The sequence below is a fragment of the Piliocolobus tephrosceles genome, chromosome 11 (genome assembly GCF_002776525.5).
Source record: "Piliocolobus tephrosceles isolate RC106 chromosome 11, ASM277652v3, whole genome shotgun sequence".
In the NCBI taxonomy this organism is placed as follows: Eukaryota; Metazoa; Chordata; class Mammalia; order Primates; family Cercopithecidae; genus Piliocolobus; species Piliocolobus tephrosceles.
Genome location: NC_045444.1, coordinates 10,479,695 through 10,499,710, shown reverse-complemented (window position 1 = coordinate 10,499,710; position 20,016 = coordinate 10,479,695). Strand labels below are relative to the sequence as shown.

At 58.5% G+C, this 20,016-nt stretch overlaps 1 protein-coding gene across 1 annotated transcript in view; it reads left to right on the top strand.

Annotated features, from left to right (window-relative positions):
- Positions 1–10,928: 10,928 nt before the first annotated feature.
- Positions 10,929–20,016, top strand: part of HS6ST1 (heparan sulfate 6-O-sulfotransferase 1) — a 52,795-nt gene continuing 43,707 nt past the window's right edge. The window contains exon 1 of the mRNA XM_023225594.3: positions 10,929–11,757. Within this exon, the coding sequence (XP_023081362.1) occupies positions 11,231–11,757 (527 nt within the window). The 5' untranslated portion in view covers positions 10,929–11,230. The remainder of the gene's footprint in view (positions 11,758–20,016) is intronic.

Sequence of the window (20,016 nt, the reverse complement as noted above, 5' to 3'; positions counted from 1 at the left end):
AAGGAAGGAAGGAAGGAAGGAAGGAAGGAAGGAAGGAAGGAAGGAAGAAAGGAAGGAAGGAAGGAAGAAAAAGATTGAGCTTGAGCTGCATGGGCATAATCTCCTAATTTTATGGTCAATGGTGAACATTAGTTTGTTTATAATTTTTTTTTTTTTTTTTTTAGTTATAAAAAAGAGAAGTAGAATCCACCACTTCTTGCTGTTTCTCTTTTTGTAGACCCACAGTGGGGCAGAGGGAGAAACAGCTTATTATAAGCCTCACGTTCTAGGATGCCTTTATTCTGGCACAAACATTAGTAACTGCAAATGCCATGATTAGGATTCTGAGAAAAGGAATTCTACAACAGAAAACTCTTTTAAACATTTTTAAATTTGGCTGGGCATGGTGGCTCATGCCTGTAATCCCAGCACTTTGGGAGGATGAGGTGGGTGGATCACGAGGTCAGGCATTCAAGACCAGCGTGGCCAAGATGGTGAAACCCCGTCTCTACTAAAAATACAAAAAATTAGCAGGGTGTGGTGGCAGGTGCCTATAATCCCAGCTACTCCGGAGGCTGAGGCAGAGAATTGCTTGAACCTAGGAGGCAGAGGTTACAGTGAGTCAAGATTACACCACTGCATTCTAGCCAGGGTGACAGAATGAGACTCTGTTTCAAAAAAAAAAAAAAAATTAAATTTTTGGCTCTTTCAAATTCAAAAAGATTTTAAGAAATGACAATATTCTGTGCTGTAAGAAGGGTGAGGCAGCACTGCCATTTACTGCTTATGGGAGGTCAAACTTGAACCATCCTGGAACGGAGCTTGGCATTACGAATTAAGACTCTTCAGATATTTCCTCCCCGCAGCCCCCATTTGGTCCAGCAAATGCTCCTTTAATAAACTGTCCAAAAAAGCCTGAAATGCAGACAACAATTTGTGCATAAGAGTGTTCATTACAGCATTCTTTTAAATGAGGAAAAAAATAAACAATCAGAAACAAAAAATGGGAAATACCAAAGAAGCCTAAAGGCCCAACACTAAGAAAATGATGAAGTAAATTATGGTATGTCCAAAATTGGAAATATTGAGTAGTCAAATTCCATGTTTCTGAAGTTATTCTTAGTCATTTACAAAAATGCTTGGGATAAAATATTAAGTGAAATAAAGCAGGATTCAACACCTACATGTGGTGTGCTCTCAACTGCTACATGAACATGCAAAAGAAAAAAGACCAGAAAGAAATAAAAAGATGATTAGGAGTTCATTCTCAATAATTAAAGTATAGATGATTGGCATTGTTTCCTTACAACAGTTTTCTTCTTTCCTATAGTTTAAATGCTTTCCAGAGTTGATAACATAATTACCAAAAAAAAATCCACTTGTTAAAAATTTCAGAAACTGAATATGCTTCAGCTTGCTATTCCGCTCTGCCCCAGCCCCGGCCCAGGTGCTGCTGCAGGAAATGGGTGTGCCTGAAGGGGGCGGGTGATGCACCCTCAGGGCAGGAATAAAACGGCCACTCTCCTCCCCTCAGCCTAGCTCCTGGAAGGAGGCTTGGCCACTAGTTCCTACAGATTCCAGCCCAGCATATAGCCAGGCCCAAGCCACCACCCCTGTTCCAGGGACAGGTAGGCAGGTAGAATGGGTGTTCTCAGCCCTAGCTCCACGTCACAATCACCCACAAGCATTTCAAACCTGGTGCCCAGGCCCCCTACAAGAGGCCCCCTACAGACTCTGGCTGGCCCTGGAGCCAGCATTTCAAAGTTCTCCATCTGATTCTCTTTGCCCAGGGCCTAGCCCTGCTGGGGAAGTAAAATCCTGGTAAAAGGGGCATAAAGACCAGAGGGCTAGAGATGGCAGAGGATGGTCAGAGGGTGCTTGGACTGGGCCTGTGCCACCTGCCTGAACCTGGCAGCAGGACTGTCCCTCTCACTGGCAGTCCCAGCCAAGGCAGCAAGCCAGACCAGGCCCCCCAGGCCAAGGCCAGAAGGAGCAGGCCAGCACTGGGCTGCAGTCACAGGGAGCCTCCGGCGAACAGAGCAGGTGCCTGGACAGGACTGCTCCTCCATCATTCATACCCGCCTTTGATGAGTACTGATCAGATGGCAGGTGGGCAGGGCCCACAGGACAGCAGGGTACACCCTGTAGGACCTCCCAGGGCCAGGAGACTGGCTCCGTGACGCCCACTCACTCCGGACGCAGATGTACTTTCCTTTCTTTCTTTTTTTGAGATGGAGTTTCACTCTTGTTGCCCAGGCTGGAGCGCAATGGTGCAATTTTGACTCACCACGACCTCCGCCTCCCAGGTTCAAGCAATTCTCCTACCTCAGCCTCCAAAGTAGCTGAGATTACAGGAATGTGCCACCATGCCTGGAGAATTTTGCATTTTTAGTAGAGACAGGGTTTCTCTATGTTGGTCAGGCTGCTCTCAAACTCCCAACCTCAGGTGATCCACCCGCCTCGGCCTCCCAAAGTGCTGGGATTACAGGCGGGAGCCACTGCACCTGGCCGGATGTGCCTTTCTTCACGTTAAACTTTTTATTATAACTGTGGGTTTGCATGCAGTTGAGTTCCTTCACCAGTTTTCCCCAATGGCAAATGGCTAACATCCTGTGGAAATACAGCACAGTATTTTAAGTAGGCTGTAACACGGAGACAGCAGCAATCTTGTTCAGATTTCCCCAGTTCTGCTTGCTGTCATTGGTGTGTGTGTGTTTGGTTCTGTCCAACTTGATCGCATGGTTTGAAATATGTGAACACACCCATCTCATTTGCGTCTCCTGGTCCTGCCACCTCCCTCTTCTGTAGGAGGCATCCTTTTGCCTCGGGTGGCCTGGACTCTCAAGAATGAAAACTCAGCTTCAGAATTCCAAAACCATGCTTTTTGAGTTTGCACCTGGCCCATAGGCTTGAAAGACAGACTTTGTTGAGATGAGGATTCTGTAAACCTTTTATCTCTTAATATCTCAAGATAGGAGTAGATGTCCTGGAACACAGGGGTGTCTGTGAAGGGCTCTGTCTGCCCTTAGAGGCCTCTGGGTGTAGGCTGCTCTGCAGGCCCAGCAGGGTAGGCGTGGTGGAGCGGAGGGGCTGAGTTTGTCCTCCCAAACAGTCCTGGGTTTCTCTGTGGCAGAGATAGAGCCCAGAGGCTTCTTGTGCCTCAAATGGGGATGCAGAGCGAGACTGAGGTACGGGCAGGGGCAGGCTTGCCCCCCATGGCCCACCAGGGCTGGGCTTTTTCCATGACTGCCAGGTCTAGGGGTTGTGGCAAGGCCCAGAGTCCTGCCAGCTGCAGGCCTGGTGCCTGTGCCCATGGCACGCCAAGCAGGCTCCACCAACCTCCCTAGCTGGACAGTGGCCAGCTCACACGGGGGCCAGCCACTGCCTATGAACCTTGCCCTTTGTTTGCTCTCGCTTTGGGGCCCTCTGGGACTCCCAAAGAATTCAGATCTCGGAAGACCACACATTCTCTTGGGGTGTGTGAGTAGGGACCAAGCAGCCTTGAGAGAGGGCCCGAGGGTGACCTGAAGACAGAGTGCAGAGGGCAGCACTAGCGGGGAAAGCCCGTGTTGTCCTGGGTTGGCTTTCGTTGCTCTGCTGGGGAGGGCAGTGTGCAGCGGGGGCAGGCACGAGTGCCAGCCATGGATGCCAGGGAAGGGCAGGAGTTGGCTCACTGTGCTACCCTCTTTACCTTTGTGTGAATTTAAACTCTTTGTAAACAAAAGTTAAGAAATCAAATAGAGCCTAACAATTATCGGATCAGACTGGGATTACAGGATGGAAGTAATACAGGTTTTCTCTGCCACACAGTGGGATGGACTCTCAAGAAGATGGGAGCAGATAAAAAGAAAAAGCAGTGATTGAGTTCGGGTCTGGACAAGGAGGCACAGACCCATTTCTCCAGCTCCCCTCTTCTAAGTTCGGCTACAAACCCTGGAAATGGCACCAGAGATAGAGTCAAAGGAGGGCGTGGAAAGGGGGAAGAGGAAGGGGAGCGTGTCGAGACCCTAGGACAGGAGGAACAGCCCAGCAGCAGGGCACCTGACAACCCCGCCCGGCAGGAGGACATGGTCCAGGCCGGGCTGGGGGCTGAACTCTGCCCAGGAGCCCAGGGCTTGGGCTTCCCCAAGGGCTGGCAGTCTGGAAATGGGAAGGCGGAGAGCACCCTCAACCAAGGCTCTCACCAGGGAGGGGACACTGTCCCCTTGGCCAAGTCACTATATCCTCTGCTCAGCCTCAGTTCCCTGACCTGAGAAATGAGGGAATTCTGCCCATAGGGCAACCGAGAGCACCGAAGACAATTGTGCACAGAGGAGGCCAGCGCACACGAGGGCCTGGCACACAGGAGAAGCTGCGTAGCTGGTTTTGAATATACGGATGCTGATACAGTGCTTCCCACAACTCGACAGTAGGAATACCTAGCCCTTGGCCCAGACAGGGCTGTGGAATAAGCGTTTGCTTGCTTGTTCCTTACCATGACCCTGTGAAGTAGATCCCATTATCATCCTCACTTTACAGATGAGGAAACCAAGGATCAGAGAGGTTAAGTAACTTGCTGAAGGCCACACAGCTGGTTAGACAGAGCTGCGGTGTGAACGTAGCACCTTTGCTCCTAATGATAACGTCTAACTTTGTTTTCCTACAACTGAGGCTGAGACCCTCCTCCCTGGCCCCCAGCCCAGATGGTCCCTCCAAGGACCAACCTGAGGGTAGCAGGAGCGTCCCAACCCCAGGCACCCAAAAGCCAAAGTCAAGGGCAAAACACTTGCCAGGAGGCCCTCACCGGCCCAAGGCTGGTCAAGACAGCATGGCAGTGGCAATGGTACAGACATGCATGGCCGTGGTGTGGACTCCCTTCTCTAGCCCCCTTACCTGAGGGGCGGCCTCTCCCACCCTCGCGGGCTCAACTGAGCACCCACTGGCTCAGTGACGTTGGCAAGCGGCATCATCTCCCTGGAGCTCAGCCTCCCCATCTACAAAGAGAGGCCCACAGAGCTGCCGCAAGGGCTCAGCACACACACCTTGACCACAGGGTGCTTACTGTTATCACAGACATGGCCTGAGGCCCTGGGTGGAGCGCAGCCTCCAGCCCAGCAGGTGCGAGCCACACCCCATCCCGTCTGCTGACAGAAATGTGCCCCCTCTCGTCTACCGGCCTGAACAGCACCACAGCACTGGTCACCAGCCGAGGCCTTCAGCCAGGAGGACCGCCGGCTGCGCCGCACGCCCATGGTGTGACCCTGTCCCTGGATGCGGTGAGGTTAGAGTAGATGTTGTTGCTGCCCCATAGGCCCTGGGCCCAGAGAGGGACGCGGCCTCCTCCCACCAGGGGCCGAGGTCCCCCCCATCCTGAGTGTCTAATCCCCATGAACTCTCCTTCTTATTTATTATTATTTTTTTTTGAGGTGGAGTCTCGCTCTGTCCCCCAGGCTGGAGTGCAGTGGCCAGATCTCAGCTCACTGCAAGCTCCGCCTCCCGGGTTCATGCCATTCTCCTGCCTCAGCCTCCCGTGTAGTTGGGACTACAGGCGCCCGCCACCGTGCCCGGCTAATTTTTGTATTTTTTAGTAGAGACGGGGTTTCACCGTGTTAGCCAGGATGGTCTCGATCTCCTGACCTCGTGATCCGCCCGTCTCGGCCTCCCAAAGTGCTGGGATTACAGGCTTGAGCCACCGCACCCGGCCTGAACTCTCCTTCTTAAAGGAGGGCAGGGAGAGGAACGAACAGCAAGAACCATTGCTATTTGGTACAAAAAGAAACACGGTCACTGAGAGCTTCCAGGAAGTGCCAAGGCCAGCCAAGTTTACCACTGCCGTGCCAAGGCCTGGCCTAGGGACAGATGAGTCCCCCTCCCCACAGTGCCGGGCAGGGCCCTCTCCATAAAGCCACTATTGTGTCCGACCTCTGTGTCTCCACCCAGGGCCCAGGGCCCACCAAGACCCTGGGGCCCTGCCTGAGAAGAAGCTTCCATCAGAACAGTCAACTTACTTGTCAAGCCAGCTGTAATCTAGCAGGAGGGTGACTCTTTAATGGCAGTGGCGATGAATGGAGGTAAAAAGAGCAGGACCTGGTGATGAGGAGCATGGGGGCTGCCATCATCCTCCAGGAAGGGCACTGGCGCCAGGTGAGTTCCAGAGACAGAGGGTGGCTGTTTGGAGGAAGGGAGGCAGGATGGCGCACTTCCGGGTTCTTCTTCACCAGCTTTTCCCGCGCGCGCGTAAATGCAGCCGGCGCCCAGGGAGGGTGCAGACCAACTGGGCATGCGCCAGGTGACGTCAATCCGAAGAGACCGAGATTTACCTGGTCGCACCTGTGGAACGCCCCCCACACGCCCGTGTCCCGCTTATTGCCCTCCCACTCCTAGAAAAGCCGCTCTTGGCCAGCGTCCCACCCGGACTTCCCAGCCCCACTCCTGCCGTGATGTTGGGACTGCCGGAACTCCGTGGGAGAGCCCACCGGGGGACTCTGCCGGCCTTCTTTGCGGGAGGCCCACAGACCTCTTCCCCACACCTTAGGTGACCAAAAATAAATGTGCAGTTTTGCTCCTACACTTGCCTACTCGCTGGTTCTTTTGTGCCCGCTCAGCTGGTCTTAGAAAAACAAATCAGTGGCCAGTCCAACCACGGAGATCAGAGCGGATCGGGAGCTGGTCCTGAGCCCCGACAGTCAGGCAAGGTTGCCTGGAGGGCACTGACCATGCCCTTCTGGACATCAGGGCCCGGGACCGAGGCCTCCTTCCACCCATGCCCCGGCCCCTGGTAGCTCAGGGAGCTGAGGTGGGAGCAGCAAGCACCCCAAGGTGGAGTGACTTTTCTCGGACTAGACCATTTCACCCTCAAGAGGGCCGCTATCCACTCCACCCCACTCCCAGGGAACATCCCCACCAGTGGAGCTTTTCAAGCTGCTCAGTGCCCTCTCCGGTGGCTCCTCCGACCCAGCTGGGTCCGAACCCCTTTGGGTAGAGAATGACAGCCATCTGGGAAGAGACTCACTGGCCACTGGAAGCTGCCAGCAGTCACCCCCTACCCCATCCAGGCTGTGAGTCCGCCTACCCCCTGGCCCTGGCTGTCTAAAGACATGTCCCTTGGGAAGTTTCAAGCAGAAGAACCAGGACGATGCCCTTGGGCAACATGACCAGGTCCCTGTCCTGCCTCCCAAGCTGGCAGAATCTGCCCGGCCTGCCCACAGCCCCTCTACCTGGGGAGGAGGGTGGGCTCCACTGGACAGACTCCGAATCCCGGCCAGGCAGCAGGCCAAGCCCCCTACCTGCCAACAACCCCACGTCACACGCGAGGGCAGGGGGCCAGCCAGGGGAAGGGGGCCGGCAGGGCGGGTGGGCAAGCCCAGGACCACGCTGCCCCTCCGAATTGCTCAGGTTCTCCTCCTCTGTTTATCCCACCCTCTTCCCCTAAGGACTGAAGCGGGCCTGGAGGTCCTGCAGACAGGGCACAGGGAACGGGGAGGCCCTGGGCGTGCGTGGAAGGAAGGGAGCGGCCCTTCCGAAGCCCGGGGCCTCTTACAGTGTGGCCCTCGAGCCGAACCGCAGGACCCCTGCTGTCCCCGGGCAGCGGCCGGAGCGCGTCCCTCCGGCCCCTGGAAGACCCGCCGCGTCTGCGGGCTGCGTGGGAGCCCAGGCGCCCCGCGGGGCTGGAGGAGGAGCCCGGCACGGGGTTAATGGGCGGCAAAAGGGCCACGGGGTTCCCTGAAGGAGGCGGCTGCGGACGGGGATTGGCGACCTTGGAGGAGGCGGCGTCCACGGCGCACAGCCCGGCGCCCCAGGCCTGCCGCTGGGTCGGGGTCGGGGCCGGAGCCGGGCCTCGTGGGTCCGCGCAAGCCGGAGTCCCCTCTAAAAGTTTGTCCCCAAACAAAACCCCTCTCTCCGCCCCGCGTGGGCAGCAGGGCCGGCCCCAGGGGAGGCTCTGAGGACAGACGCAACTGCCCTCCTCCACCCCTTCGCAAACAACAATGGGCGGCCGCCGGACCAACGACTAGGGAAGAAAGTGTGGAAAATCCCCCAATTTTGCAAAGTCAACTGCGGGCGCTCGGGGGCCGGGCCGCGTGCTGCCCCCGCGCGGCCGCCCGCGGGACTGTGCGCCGGGAGGGGGCGCCGCGGTTGATCTCGTGGTTCTCAGACTCTGAGAGCACGGTGGGCCGGGAATGAGGCTTTACTCCTGAAGCTGAATGTTAATGCCTTTTCTGAGATCATCACAGCCTGCCACTAGCCGTGTTCTTTTACTTTTCTTTGCCATTAAGTCGGAGATAACACATTAAAGAATTAGTGAAGTGGATTTTTAGGGGACAAAGCCACTGAGCAGAAGAGCTGCCAGTGCTTTTCCCTGGACTCCACAAGCAGTCAGGTCTAGAAGCTGCCCCTAGCAAACAGTTCATATGCCTTCCCAGGGCTGGGGCAAACCTTGGCCAACGAGGAGATCACCCAGGGAAGAAAGGAAACAGCGCGCAGAGCGCATCTCCTGAGGGTCTGGCTGTGTCCGCTGACCTCCTGGAATCCCAAGCCAGCACCGGACTCTGCGTTTCTGTCCATTTTCCAAGACATGACACTGAGGACTCATCGCGGGGAGTAGCAAGAAGTGATGGGGAGTAGCATGATGCAAGCTGCCCCGCCAACGAGGGCTCTAGCTGCCTTCCACTCGGCTCAAGTGTCCACTGATGGGTGGCTCATGTGACTTGACTTTCAGACCCCAGAAACTCACCTACAGCTTTGGGGTTTCAGGTGCATGCGCAGAGCTTCAATCAAAGTGGAAGACTGAGCAAAGTCCTGTAGTCAGCCAGGCAGATTTCCCTCCTCTTAAGAGAATTCTAGAAAGAAAGGGCTTCCTGGCTAATGTGGGTGCTCCCCATCAGCCAGTGTGGCAGGTATGAAGTTTGATTAAATAGCTCCTTCGGGGATATGTTGCTCCATGGGTCAGGCTGCTCTGGCTCCCATTCAAGGGTGGGACCTTATCACGGCCACTTCTTCCCTGCCTGGGCCTCAGTTCCCCCTTGGGACAGTGAGATCATCACAGGGTGGGGCCATGGCCCAAGCACCGATGGCTTCGTTGGCCTTCGGAGCTGCTCCAGCTTTCCCTTGAACACTCTGGGTCCACATTCCTCCTTGGTGGCAGTGACAGTCACCAGGCACTGAGGAGTGGCCCCTGTAGACGCTCTCTCTGCCCTCATTCCCGGCCTGGGGAGCTGGGGCAAGTGCACAGGTGGGGAAGGGCCGGGCTCTGGGGCTCACAGCAGGAATCAGGATTCCAGCTCTGCTGACTCTCACGGGGTGACAGTGGTTGACCCTGGAACCAGGGTCTTAACCCCTCTGAACCTCGGTTTTCTTTTCTGTAAATGGGTATCACAGCCTACCCTCGCTGATTTGCTGATGGAATTGGAAATGACACCTCTACAGTGCCTGGCACCCAGTAGGTCTCCAAAAGAGCAGTCTTAATTATGATGTAGCACTTGGTAGAGGATTCTTATCTGGGTAAGAACATCTCGGGGGTGGACCCGGGGCAGCTGTGGTCCCCTAGGCCATACAGGAAGGCTCCCCAGGGCTCAGCCACAGGCTGTGTTGAAGGGCTGCAGGCAGAAGCAGACAGATCCAACCACACTGCAGGGCGGCCCCACCTGTGTGGGACGGGGACTGCACCCCCATCCACAGCGGATATTCCTGCAGTCCCTTTGGAAAATGCACGCTGCCCGCCCAGCTGGGTTTGGGGTGTTGGTTTTTCCAGCTCTCTGTGTTTGCTTCCGGGAGGGCTTTCTGGTGTGATGCTGTCTATGTTTAACAGCTTCACTGAGGCATAATTGACACCCGATGATCGCTTCCAGCCCCTAACAGAACGGAAGGCAGGGCACCCCCCTGCCCCGCCCCCGGCAGGGCTTGATGTGGACACTGGGAGCCCAGCCTGGCCTGAACCAACACCCTAGGGCCCACCGGGGCCGGCCCTGCAGCTGTGAGATCCTGGCGGGTCCCAGCCCCGCTCCTGCGCTTCCCACGGGCTGCAGCCTCCGAGTACTGCCAAAGCCCAAGCAGCGTGAATGGGTACCTGGCGGGAACCCCCGCCCCACGAATGCCGCGTGCTTGCCAGGCTGGGCACCGGGGCCACACGTGAGCCAAAGGGGAGCTAGGCCTCCGCAGCCAGGATGGGCCCGGGCCGCCGGACTCTCCAACCGACCCACGAAAGCCAGAATCTTTGGTGGGCACTCACGATTCTTAAGAATTGGCTCAATGTTTTATAACTCTTTCATTGGAGTATGATAAACATGGAGGGGGAAAAACGCACCGTGTCTGAAATTCCTTTCAAACAAGGAGGGAGCCATAAAGCTGGTCCGCAGGCCTCGGCAGACAGCCCAACATCTCTTCGATGCCGGGCTGCGGAGCACTGTCCCAAAGCCAGCCGCAGGGGTGAGGGGGTCGGGCAGGAAAGGAAAGCCTCGCTTTCCTTTTCGGCTCCCGCGGTGCGCTGCCCCCGCCGCCCTGGTCCCTGGAAGTGCAGCCCAGCCGGCTAGCGTCTAACTTCAGCGCCCCAGAGTGCAAGGTCAAGGCCTTTCCTCCCGTGCGGGCTGCAGGGACGCGGGCGGCCCGGACTCGGGGAGAAGGGGTACGGACCCAGGACCCAGGCTCCAGAGGCGCCAGCCGCCGCGCCCCCCGCGCCGCGGCCCCAGCCAGGAGAGCCTCCCACGCCTGGGCTCCGCGCTGCCGGTTGGTCCCCCACGCCCCTGCGGGCGGAATCACTTCCCAGTCCCCGGCTGCCCGCCTGCGAGCGGCCTTGCCACCGCAGCAGACCCTGGTCCCGCGCCCAGCACCCGCGGCGGCCCCCGGCACTCCGGGGGCGGGGCCGAAGATCGGCGCGGGCGGCGACGTCAAGAGACGCCACGGGGGCGGGCCGGGGGCGGGCCGGGGCGGGGCGGCGGCGGACTGCGGAGACGCGGCGGCGCGCGGGGCGGCGCAGAGCGTTCTCGGCGCGGAGCGAAACGGAGCTTGCCGGCGCTGGGGGCGCGGGGCGCGCCGTGCGGGCCGGGGCCGGGAGCTGGGCCGAGCGGGAGCGGAGTCAGGAGTCGGGCCCGGGGACCTCGGGCCGGGCGAGGAGCAGCCATGGCGCCGCGGAGGGTCGGGGCCCGAGCCGCTGCGGGCGGCCTGGGCGCCGAGTAGCCGGGCCGGGCCGGAGCGCGGGTGGCGGCGGAGGCAGCTGCGCCCGCGCCCCCCGCCCTCCCAGGCCCCGCGCCCGGCGCCCGGGCCCCGGCGATGGTGACACATGCGGCGGCGGCGCGCCGGCGGCAGGACCATGGTTGAGCGCGCCAGCAAGTTCGTGCTGGTGGTGGCGGGCTCGGTGTGCTTCATGCTCATCTTGTACCAGTACGCGGGCCCGGGACTGAGCCTGGGCGCGCCCGGCGGCCGCGCGCCGCCCGACGACCTGGACCTGTTCCCCACGCCCGATCCCCACTACGAGAAGAAGTACTACTTCCCGGTCCGCGAGCTGGAGCGCTCGCTGCGCTTCGACATGAAGGGCGACGACGTGATCGTCTTCCTGCACATCCAGAAGACGGGCGGCACCACCTTCGGCCGCCACCTCGTGCAGAACGTACGCCTCGAGGTGCCCTGCGACTGCCGGCCCGGCCAGAAGAAGTGCACCTGCTACCGGCCCAACCGCCGCGAGACTTGGCTCTTCTCCCGCTTCTCCACCGGCTGGAGCTGCGGGCTGCACGCCGACTGGACCGAGCTCACCAACTGCGTGCCCGGCGTGCTGGACCGCCGGGACTCCGCCGCGCTACGCACGCCCAGGTGAGCGCCAGGCGGCGGGATCCTCGCGCAGCTTCGCCCCCGAGGCCGGGCCGTATGCCCGCCGGGCAGTGTTGGGTCGACCCTGCCTTCCTCACTCGCTTCTGCCCTCTTGGGGGCCCCCACTCGCCGCCACCTCTCCCGACCTCCCGGGCGCCCGAGGCTCCCAGCTCCGCTGGTTTGGCCGGCTGTTACCGCGCTTTCTGACCTCGTTCTCACCCTCTTTTCCTTGCATCGTGCTGCCCCACTGCCGGCTTGGCTGCGCAGCGCCCGGGTTTTCTCCAGGGTCCCCGCCCGCTGCCCTCCGGCCACCTTTCCTGCTGTGCGCCGTGAGGTCTGGCCCGCCGGACTTGGGGACGCGGGCTTCTGGGTGGCCCACCTGGAGTGTTGGCTTCCCCGTGTCGCTTCGGTGCTGTGGTCCCAAAAGTGCAAGGGAGAGTAGTGAGGTGCCGCCCCTGTGCCTGGAGTGCCTGCCTTCAGAGGGTGGGGGAGCTGCCAGGGAAGGGGGCTGGCTCTGCCCGCCTGCCTGCCGGTGTGTGCAGGTAGAACAAAGGCCCTGTTGACCTGGGGCTGGGGGCGGGGAGGAGGCAGTACCGCCTGTCCTCCCAGTGGGGCCTTCCAGCCAAATTCTTCCAGGCACAAGCTTGCCTGAAGAGAGGAACAAAAGCCAGCCGATGGGGGACCACCTTCCCCAGGAAGGCACCAGCGGGATGGGGGTAGCTGAGCGGGTCCAGGGAACCTGTGCTGCCACACCTCTTTCTTGGGGTCCCCCCAGCCCTATGTCTGCGGGAGGTAGGGAGCACAGAGCTGAACTGCAGGGCATGGGAGGGGTGCTGGGGCAGCCCTCCTGGGAAGCCGTTTGTAGGGGAACCTGGGGTGCTGCTGGGTTCCCAGCAGTTAAAGTTGGGTTATTCGGGGCCTTCCTCCCCAAAGTCTGGGCTGGGAAGGGCCAGGAGCAGGGCTTCTTGTCTGCCTTTTGTTTCTCTCCCAAATTTGCCTTAGGGTTGAGTTTGCAGACAGGCTGGTGGTAGGAGGCTGGGTGGTTGTAGGTCTGTTGGCTGGCACTCTTGGGTCCAGAGGCTGCAGGCTCTCAGGTGTGCTTGGGGAGCCTGGAAGGTCCGGCCAGCCTGGAGCTGAGCAGAGTCCAAGTCACTGCTCCCCTGCACAGCCCTCAATCCTTGCTCTGTGGTCTTTCTCAGACTGTCAGGAAATGGGGGTCCTAGAGTTGGTGGGGCATCTTCCCACTTTCCTTTCTCCCCCCACCCCCCACTGTATACACACACACACACACACGCACACGCACATGCACATGCACGCACAGCAGCTCCCAGCCTGGGAGGTGATGTTCTGAGCCCCTTACGGCGACATTCTACACTTGGTGGTCACAGAACTGCCTGTCTATGGCCCATGAAGGATTACTTCCGGCCCAGCACTTGGTCTGCTTTGCACAGATGCCTTCCTGCTGCAGGGCCCCCCAGCCCTGGTCCAACCGCTCTATGCTAGACTGAGCTGTGCCTGGGACTGCCGCCATGCCCCCACCGCCTTTCTGCCAGCCGGAGCAGTAGGCTTCCAGAATTGGTCACTGACCAATACCAACAGGCGCCTCCCTACCTGTGGCGGGTAAGAGGGTGGGGGCCACCCCCTTTGCCAGAGGGACTTGGATCGGCAGCCTAAGAGGAGTGCGTGGAAGCTTCAGGCTGCCAAGAAGCCGGAGCCTTTGAAGCAAGCCTGCTTAGCAGAGGCCACCTCAGCCCTAGATTGCAACCAGGACACTCTTCCTGCAGCCCCGCATGCTTGTGGGTCCCCAAGGTGAAGGGCCTTGGCCTCCTTTCTCTGGAGTTTGTCCATGAGAGTGGGAGGACCAGGTGGGGCTGATGGGGTGCCAGGTACTGCACCAGGGCGGCCCCGCTCCCCCTGCCCAGGGAGCATGTGTGGAGCAAGAATGGAAAACACAGATGCCTCTCGTGGAGGTGGGCTGCCAGCCTGGAAACTGCTAGCTCAGCAGCATGCGGCAGGGTTGGGAGGGGCTTCCAGGGCCTTCAGGATGCCCCCTCTGCCGCCCACTCTGGAAGTGGGTTGTGCTACCAGGCAGGTGACAGCGTCCTGCCCCCCAAGTCCCTCTTCTCCGCCTCCACTCCCTTCATTTCTGTTGCAGGCACTAGGTAGATTGCTTTTTTAATGAGCTTCCTCAGGAGGCCAAGGTAATCTTGGCTCTGTGCTGGCAGGGCCGAGCTGCACTGAGGTCCACCTGCTGAGTGCTGCCCTGCCACCTGAGTCCTCTGGCCCAGGCTGGGGCTGGGCTAAGCTGCTGTGCTGTGGCGGTTGGGATGCGCTTCCCCCATCTGCCCAGGGACCCAGCAACTCTATCGGGGCAGTGCCCGTCCCTGCTGGGGTGCCTGGTGTTAAGTGGGCTTGGTGTCAGGAGACTCAGGTGTCATCCTGGCCCTCCTGCGATGTCTTTATTCTGACTCTGCACTGCCCTCTCGGTGTTCTCTGGGGACTGAGACCCTCTTTTCCTCCTGTCTCTGCCCACCTCCCTGCCCAAGGCTGGCTCCTGGAACCTCTCCGCCAAGCCCCTCCCATCCCCTGCCGCGGTTTGTGAGGGCCTCAGTGGGCCTGTGGTGCGCGTAAGAGAGGTTGGGCTCTTCCCGGCTGCCAGCCTCCCCATTGCTCAGCATCAGCCTGGGCTGCTCTGAGCTGGGCGTACACTCAGGTGACACATGGAGATGGACAGGATTTTGACATCTTCCTGGAATATGGTTTGGAACTTCTAGTGGCTGTTAGTGCTTGGCTGCCTTGGTAGAGAGAAACGAGTGTGAGCAGAGCATTGGCGGGTCCCTCTTTGGTCCTGTGTTCACTGTGGCGGCTGCCTCATCTGCCAGCATCAGCCAGGGTGCTTGTAAGACTGTCCTGGAAGGACGTTTGCTGGCTGGCCTTAAAGAGGTGTGGCCATCCCCAGGCAGCAGCCAAATAGCCAACCATTGTAGGGACCGCTCGGTTAGAATGTCTCAGCACCCCATGCTCTGCTGTCGCTCAGAGGGTCCGGACGGTGCTCCAGAGCCAGAACCTCCCCCCTTCCTCTTCCCGTCTGCCTGAAGGCAACACAGGAGGAGGCATGGTCAGAGTCTTGCCTGGGCCACCCTGGAAATGTCCCTGAGATCATGTAGGCTTCATTTGGAGCCATGGAGGGCATCTGGAGCCCAAGTGTGGCGTCTGGGCCACCTTGGCCGGGGTCCCGGGCCCAGCTCACATCCTCTCTGCACCAGGGCCTCTCTGGAGCCCTCAGTGGGCTCGAAGCCTCTGTGACATTGCCCTACAGAGACAATGCTTCCTTGCAGGAGGGATGGCGCAGGAGCCCGCAGGTTCGTGATGTGCCCTCTCGGTGCCTGCAGCCTCGCCTTTGACCTGCCCTCCGTGATCCTGAAGCCTTCTCAGACTCCGGAAATCCGCCTGGTGCTGGGCCTGTGTGCCCCCCACCCGGCGTGCCTGCTGTCCTCTTCCACTGCTCTGCCTGCTCCTCCCCTCCCTTCGGTCTCTGCTCAGATGCCCCTTCCTCCAGGAAGCCTTCCCTGGCTTTCTGTTCCTAGACTCCCCTGTTGCCTTAGGCGCCTCAATTGCTCTCCCATCTGCCACCCTGGCACCTGCACAGTGCATTGGCACTGCTGTGGCCTGATGCTGAGTAGGCACTGCCCTCTTGCTGGCACCGTGAGAATGTTTTTTCTTCCTGGGCTCTGCAGGATCTGGGCTCTGTCCCTGCCCTTTCCCTGTGACTCAAGTTCACAGAGTCAGCCTTGAATGTCATGCTGTTCCCGGAGAACCTGGGGGTCTCTTTGGTGAGGCAGACCAGTGGGGGTGGGCTTAGATAAGAACCTTTGTTTCTGTGGCACACGACAGTTCCCACCCTGCCTTCATAATCCCTTTCTTCTTTGAGATCAAGGGACAAACCCTCATCTGCCGTGATGGGGACAGATGTTACCCAGAGCATGCGACTGGGGCCAATGAACAGGACCCGGGGACCGGGCTGGGGGTGTCACTGCCGCCTGCATTGCCTAGAGAGTCCTTTGGTTAAGATGAGAAGGGAATCTGTGGTTAAGATGCTCCTGGATTTTCACTAAAAACAGATTTTTTTTAAAAAAAAGTCCTTTTTTTAAAGCAGACACATGATAAGGCAAACTTACAAATGGTTTGGTGACAGGATCATTTTTGATGGTCCTCTGGCTTGGGAGATCATTTCCGTCATGCTGCTTTTGTGGTCTTCAAGCCAGAGTTTCCTGTCCTAGGCACTTCATCCGTAAAACCTGGGCTGCAGGGAGCCGTGGGGACTCCCGCTCCTGCATCAGAGAGCCCAGTCCCAGAGAGTGCAGTGCCCGCCTGGGTCCCCAGGGCCAGGGAATCCAGGTGTCTTCCTCAGCGGGAGTTCTGGCTGCCATGCGGGGGGAATGGCCACGTTGGGTCTGGCATCCTCCAGGGCCTGGTTTTGTCGTCCTTTCAGGACTTGGAGGCTTTTTCTTTCACGCCCCCTTTGTTGTGGTTCTAATGATTGTTTGGTAGGTGAGTGGGAGGAAAGTAGGAGGCAGAGGAAGAAAAGGAAAATCATCCATTCGCCATGCATGGTTTTTCCACTGTAATTGAAGCCATCGTATAAATTACACCATAAATGTGGTCTGTTGTCATTAAAAACTTAATATTTGAGTGGCTGCAGCTGCTCCGCTCTGGGTGTGCCACCGCTGGCTACCAGTGGGTGAGCGTGCAGGTTGCCATTCTGTACTCGGTGGGGACTGCTGCAGGACTGCTCCTTGTGTGTGAATATTCCGCTTAGCTCTGGTTTCCTTTGGTGATTCCTGGGAGTGGAATTTCTGAGTTGAATAGTCTGAATGTTTTACTGCTGTCGGTGGAAATGTTACCTTCCTCTTCGGAACACCCACTCCTGGTGTGCTCCCACCTGTGGTCTGTGAGCACCCACGTCAGGGACACATACACTGGTACTGAATAGCATGTGAAAATTTTTTTTTTGAGACAGAGTCCCACTCTGTCCAGTGCAGTCTGGACCATGGCACGATCTCAGCTCACTGCAACCTCTGCCTGCCGGTTTCAAGCTATTGTCCTGCCTCAGCCTCCCACGTAGCTGGGATTACAGGTGCCTGTCACCACACCTGGCTAATATTTTTATATTTTTAGTAGAGGCGGGATTTCACCATGTTGACCAGGCTAGTCTCGAACTTGGGACCTCAGGTGATCTGCCCACCTTCGCCTGTGAAAGTGCTGGGTTGACAGGTGTGAGCCACCGCGCTGGCCTACTGTGAATTTCTTTTTTAATTTATTTTCTTCAATCACCAAAAAGTGCCAGTCTTCTGGTTTTTATTGCAAAGCCTTGCCCCATGAGTGCACCCTCGGGGTGGCCCATCTGTGTAGGGCGCTTGGGAGCAGCTGTGCCCAGTCACCCACATGTCCTCACCTGCTCACAGGTGACTGAGTTTCACCCCTGCTGAGAGAGGGGTGCAGCTCCCAGGGGCCTGGGGTGCACCGTCTCTGGGTGCCCATCACTGTCGCACGTGGCATTTTGTGGGACTGAATTCCGCCTCTCTGAGGAGCAGGTGTGACAAGCCATGGGGGCGTGTAGAGAGGCTGGCAGGGTGACTCTTGTCCCCTGAGTGCTTAACAGGCACTTGGAATGGGTCATCTTTGGACCCAGCACTCCCACAAGACAAGTATATGAAGATCGGCCCCCTTTTCCACACAAGGAAGTCAGGCCCCAGAGAAAGTGAGAACATGTCAGCCGCTCACCCTGGAGGACTGTCCTGAAGGCTGTATGCCGCACCCAGCCCTCTGCTCCCCGCAACCCCTGCACGCCTGTGGAAGGCTGTCTGCAAGCGGGAACGATCGCCACTGGCCCAGGCCAGCCAGATGCAGAACACTAGGGCTTCTGAGACCTGGGCAGACCCGGGCAGTTTCACATGTAGGCCTGTGTTGTTGCGTTGACTGGAAGACATCTGGCAGCCTTTGCTCAGAGCAGAAGGACGGGCATCATGCCTGGGCTCTGGGCTCTGCAAAGGTAGTGCTGGTGAGGCTGCCTGAGAGTCGGCCCCTGGCAGCAGAGACTGCCCGTGGCGGTGCTTGACTTCTGCCGCTGTGTGGCCAACCCCTTCTGCCACCTCCCCGTAAGATCGGGCTCTTTTCAGGTACTCCTCTGGTCCTGCACCGCCGATGCCACCACCAGCCCAGGGAGGCTCAGCCGTGCAGGAGGCAGTGCTGTGAGCGTGTGTGGCTGCGTTGGGTCTAGGCCATCCTTCTGCTCCTAATGTCCTTGCTCTGCCCCAGTGGGTGCTGGAGGGTGAGGAGGTGGGAAGCCCAGGAGTCTCCCCAACCCCTCGGCTTCCCTCTCTGGGTGCCATCACCATCCCACGTGGCATTTTGTGGGGCTGAATTCCCCTCTGAAAGACTGAAGGGTGTTTCTGGGTCAGACCTCGAGTATCACGGAGGCAGCAGGACTGGGCTCAACCCCCACTTGGTGGTAGCATCTGGTGGGTCTTTCGGGTTTGAGGCAGGAAGAGCGTGAGAAGCCGAGCTCTGGGGAGCAGTTACTGAGTGGTGGCATGCGGGGCCCCGTCAGAGGGAAACCCCACTGGAAGGGCTGCATGATTCAGGCAGGAAGCAGACTTGGGCCATCCCCTGCCAGCTGCTTTTCGGGCACTTCTCTGCAGCCACCTGGACACTCACTGGCATCTGCTCTCCTGTCCTTGAGGCCCACTCCACACGGCAGCACTTACAGGTGAGGTGACATTTTGTTTGTAAAAAGGTTTTCATCTCTTAAGGCCATTGTTCCGTTGCCTTTTCCGAGACTCAGTTGGCTCTTTCTATGAAGATTTGCTGTGTGTTTTGGGTTTGGGTGGGGTATGTTATGCTGAAAAAATAGGTCTAGACCTAGGGGATGAGGTTACTCCACCCAAATGACAGTGAGCTGGTGGCAGCGAGAGTTGTGGGCTGCAGTGCCCTGAGGGCGTGGAGAAGCCTCCCACACACAGGGTTTTGCAGGATGAGCAGGGGTGTGGAATGGAAGCCGCGCTTGGAAAGCACAGTTGGGTTTTAGACACAGCATCCACGACCCGGCCAGTCACAGCAAGAGGGGGCAGTGGAGATGGGACGGCGTGAGTGGAGACAGGCCCCTGCATGTAGGCCGGTTGCTTTCTGACTGTGGGACTTGTGGCCTAATCTCTCTGTTCCTTTCCTGAAAGTGCCTCTTTCCTGATAGGGCATTGTCCCAAGTCCCCAGCTTGCAAGGGCTGTCGTTTTGGAAAAACATGGCAGGCACGTGCCCACACAGGAGCATTCAAGTGCTGATCCCAGACCACCCAGCCCAGGGTAGAGGCTGTCAGAGGGCATTTAGGATCAGCAGATGGGTGGAGGGAGGCTGTCCAGTGACCAGAGACCACACACATCCGACCCCAGCCGTGGTGTGAAGCTGGGGCTGTCTTCCTTGACCATGGAGCGAAAACCATCCAGGACAGCTCCTCCACGCCACCAGCTACTCCTGAGCCAGCTGTGTGGGTGCTGGGAGCTGTGCTAAGGATTTGCACCCGTCCCTGCCAGCCTGTGGCCTGCTGCTGCCGTGGTGCCCCTGCCCTGAACTCCCTCCAGGGCACAGGACCTCTGGGGCCTCACACCCACCCCACTGTTGGTTCTTGATTCCTTGACTCACACAGTATGTGCTCCGGGGCTGGGGCTGGGGCCTGGCTCCCTGGAGGGGGGTGGGGGGTGCCTGTGGGGGTGACATGCCCCACGTTCCACAAGGCCACCTCGGGAGCTCTTGGGTCCTCTTTGTACAGACCAGGCACTGAGGCTGCGGTGGAGGGCAGGAAATCCGTAGGGACTCAGCTGTCTGCTCAGGCCCTGGGTTGTGTGTTGGGTGGGCTTCTTCTGGAAAGTTCTGCTGAGAGTCCAAGGAAGAGAGGAGTGCCCTGGGCAGCTCCTCCTACCTTGTGGCTGGAGCCAGTGGGTCTCATGGGCCCAGGTAGATATCTGTCTGAGCCTCAGTCTTCCCATCTCTAAAAGGGGGTGGCAGTCTGCTATTTGGTTCTGTAGAGGAACCAGTGATTTGTTAACCCATGACCCCTGTGACCGCATAATCCCTCAGCCCCGGACTGTGTCCGTGCCTTATGGGAGCCATGGCCACTCATAACCCTTTGGCATTCCGCAGCCTAGTGCAGGCCCAGTTCCTCATCTGGCGAGCGAGCCGTCAGCAGTTGTCCACGTGCCATGGGGAGA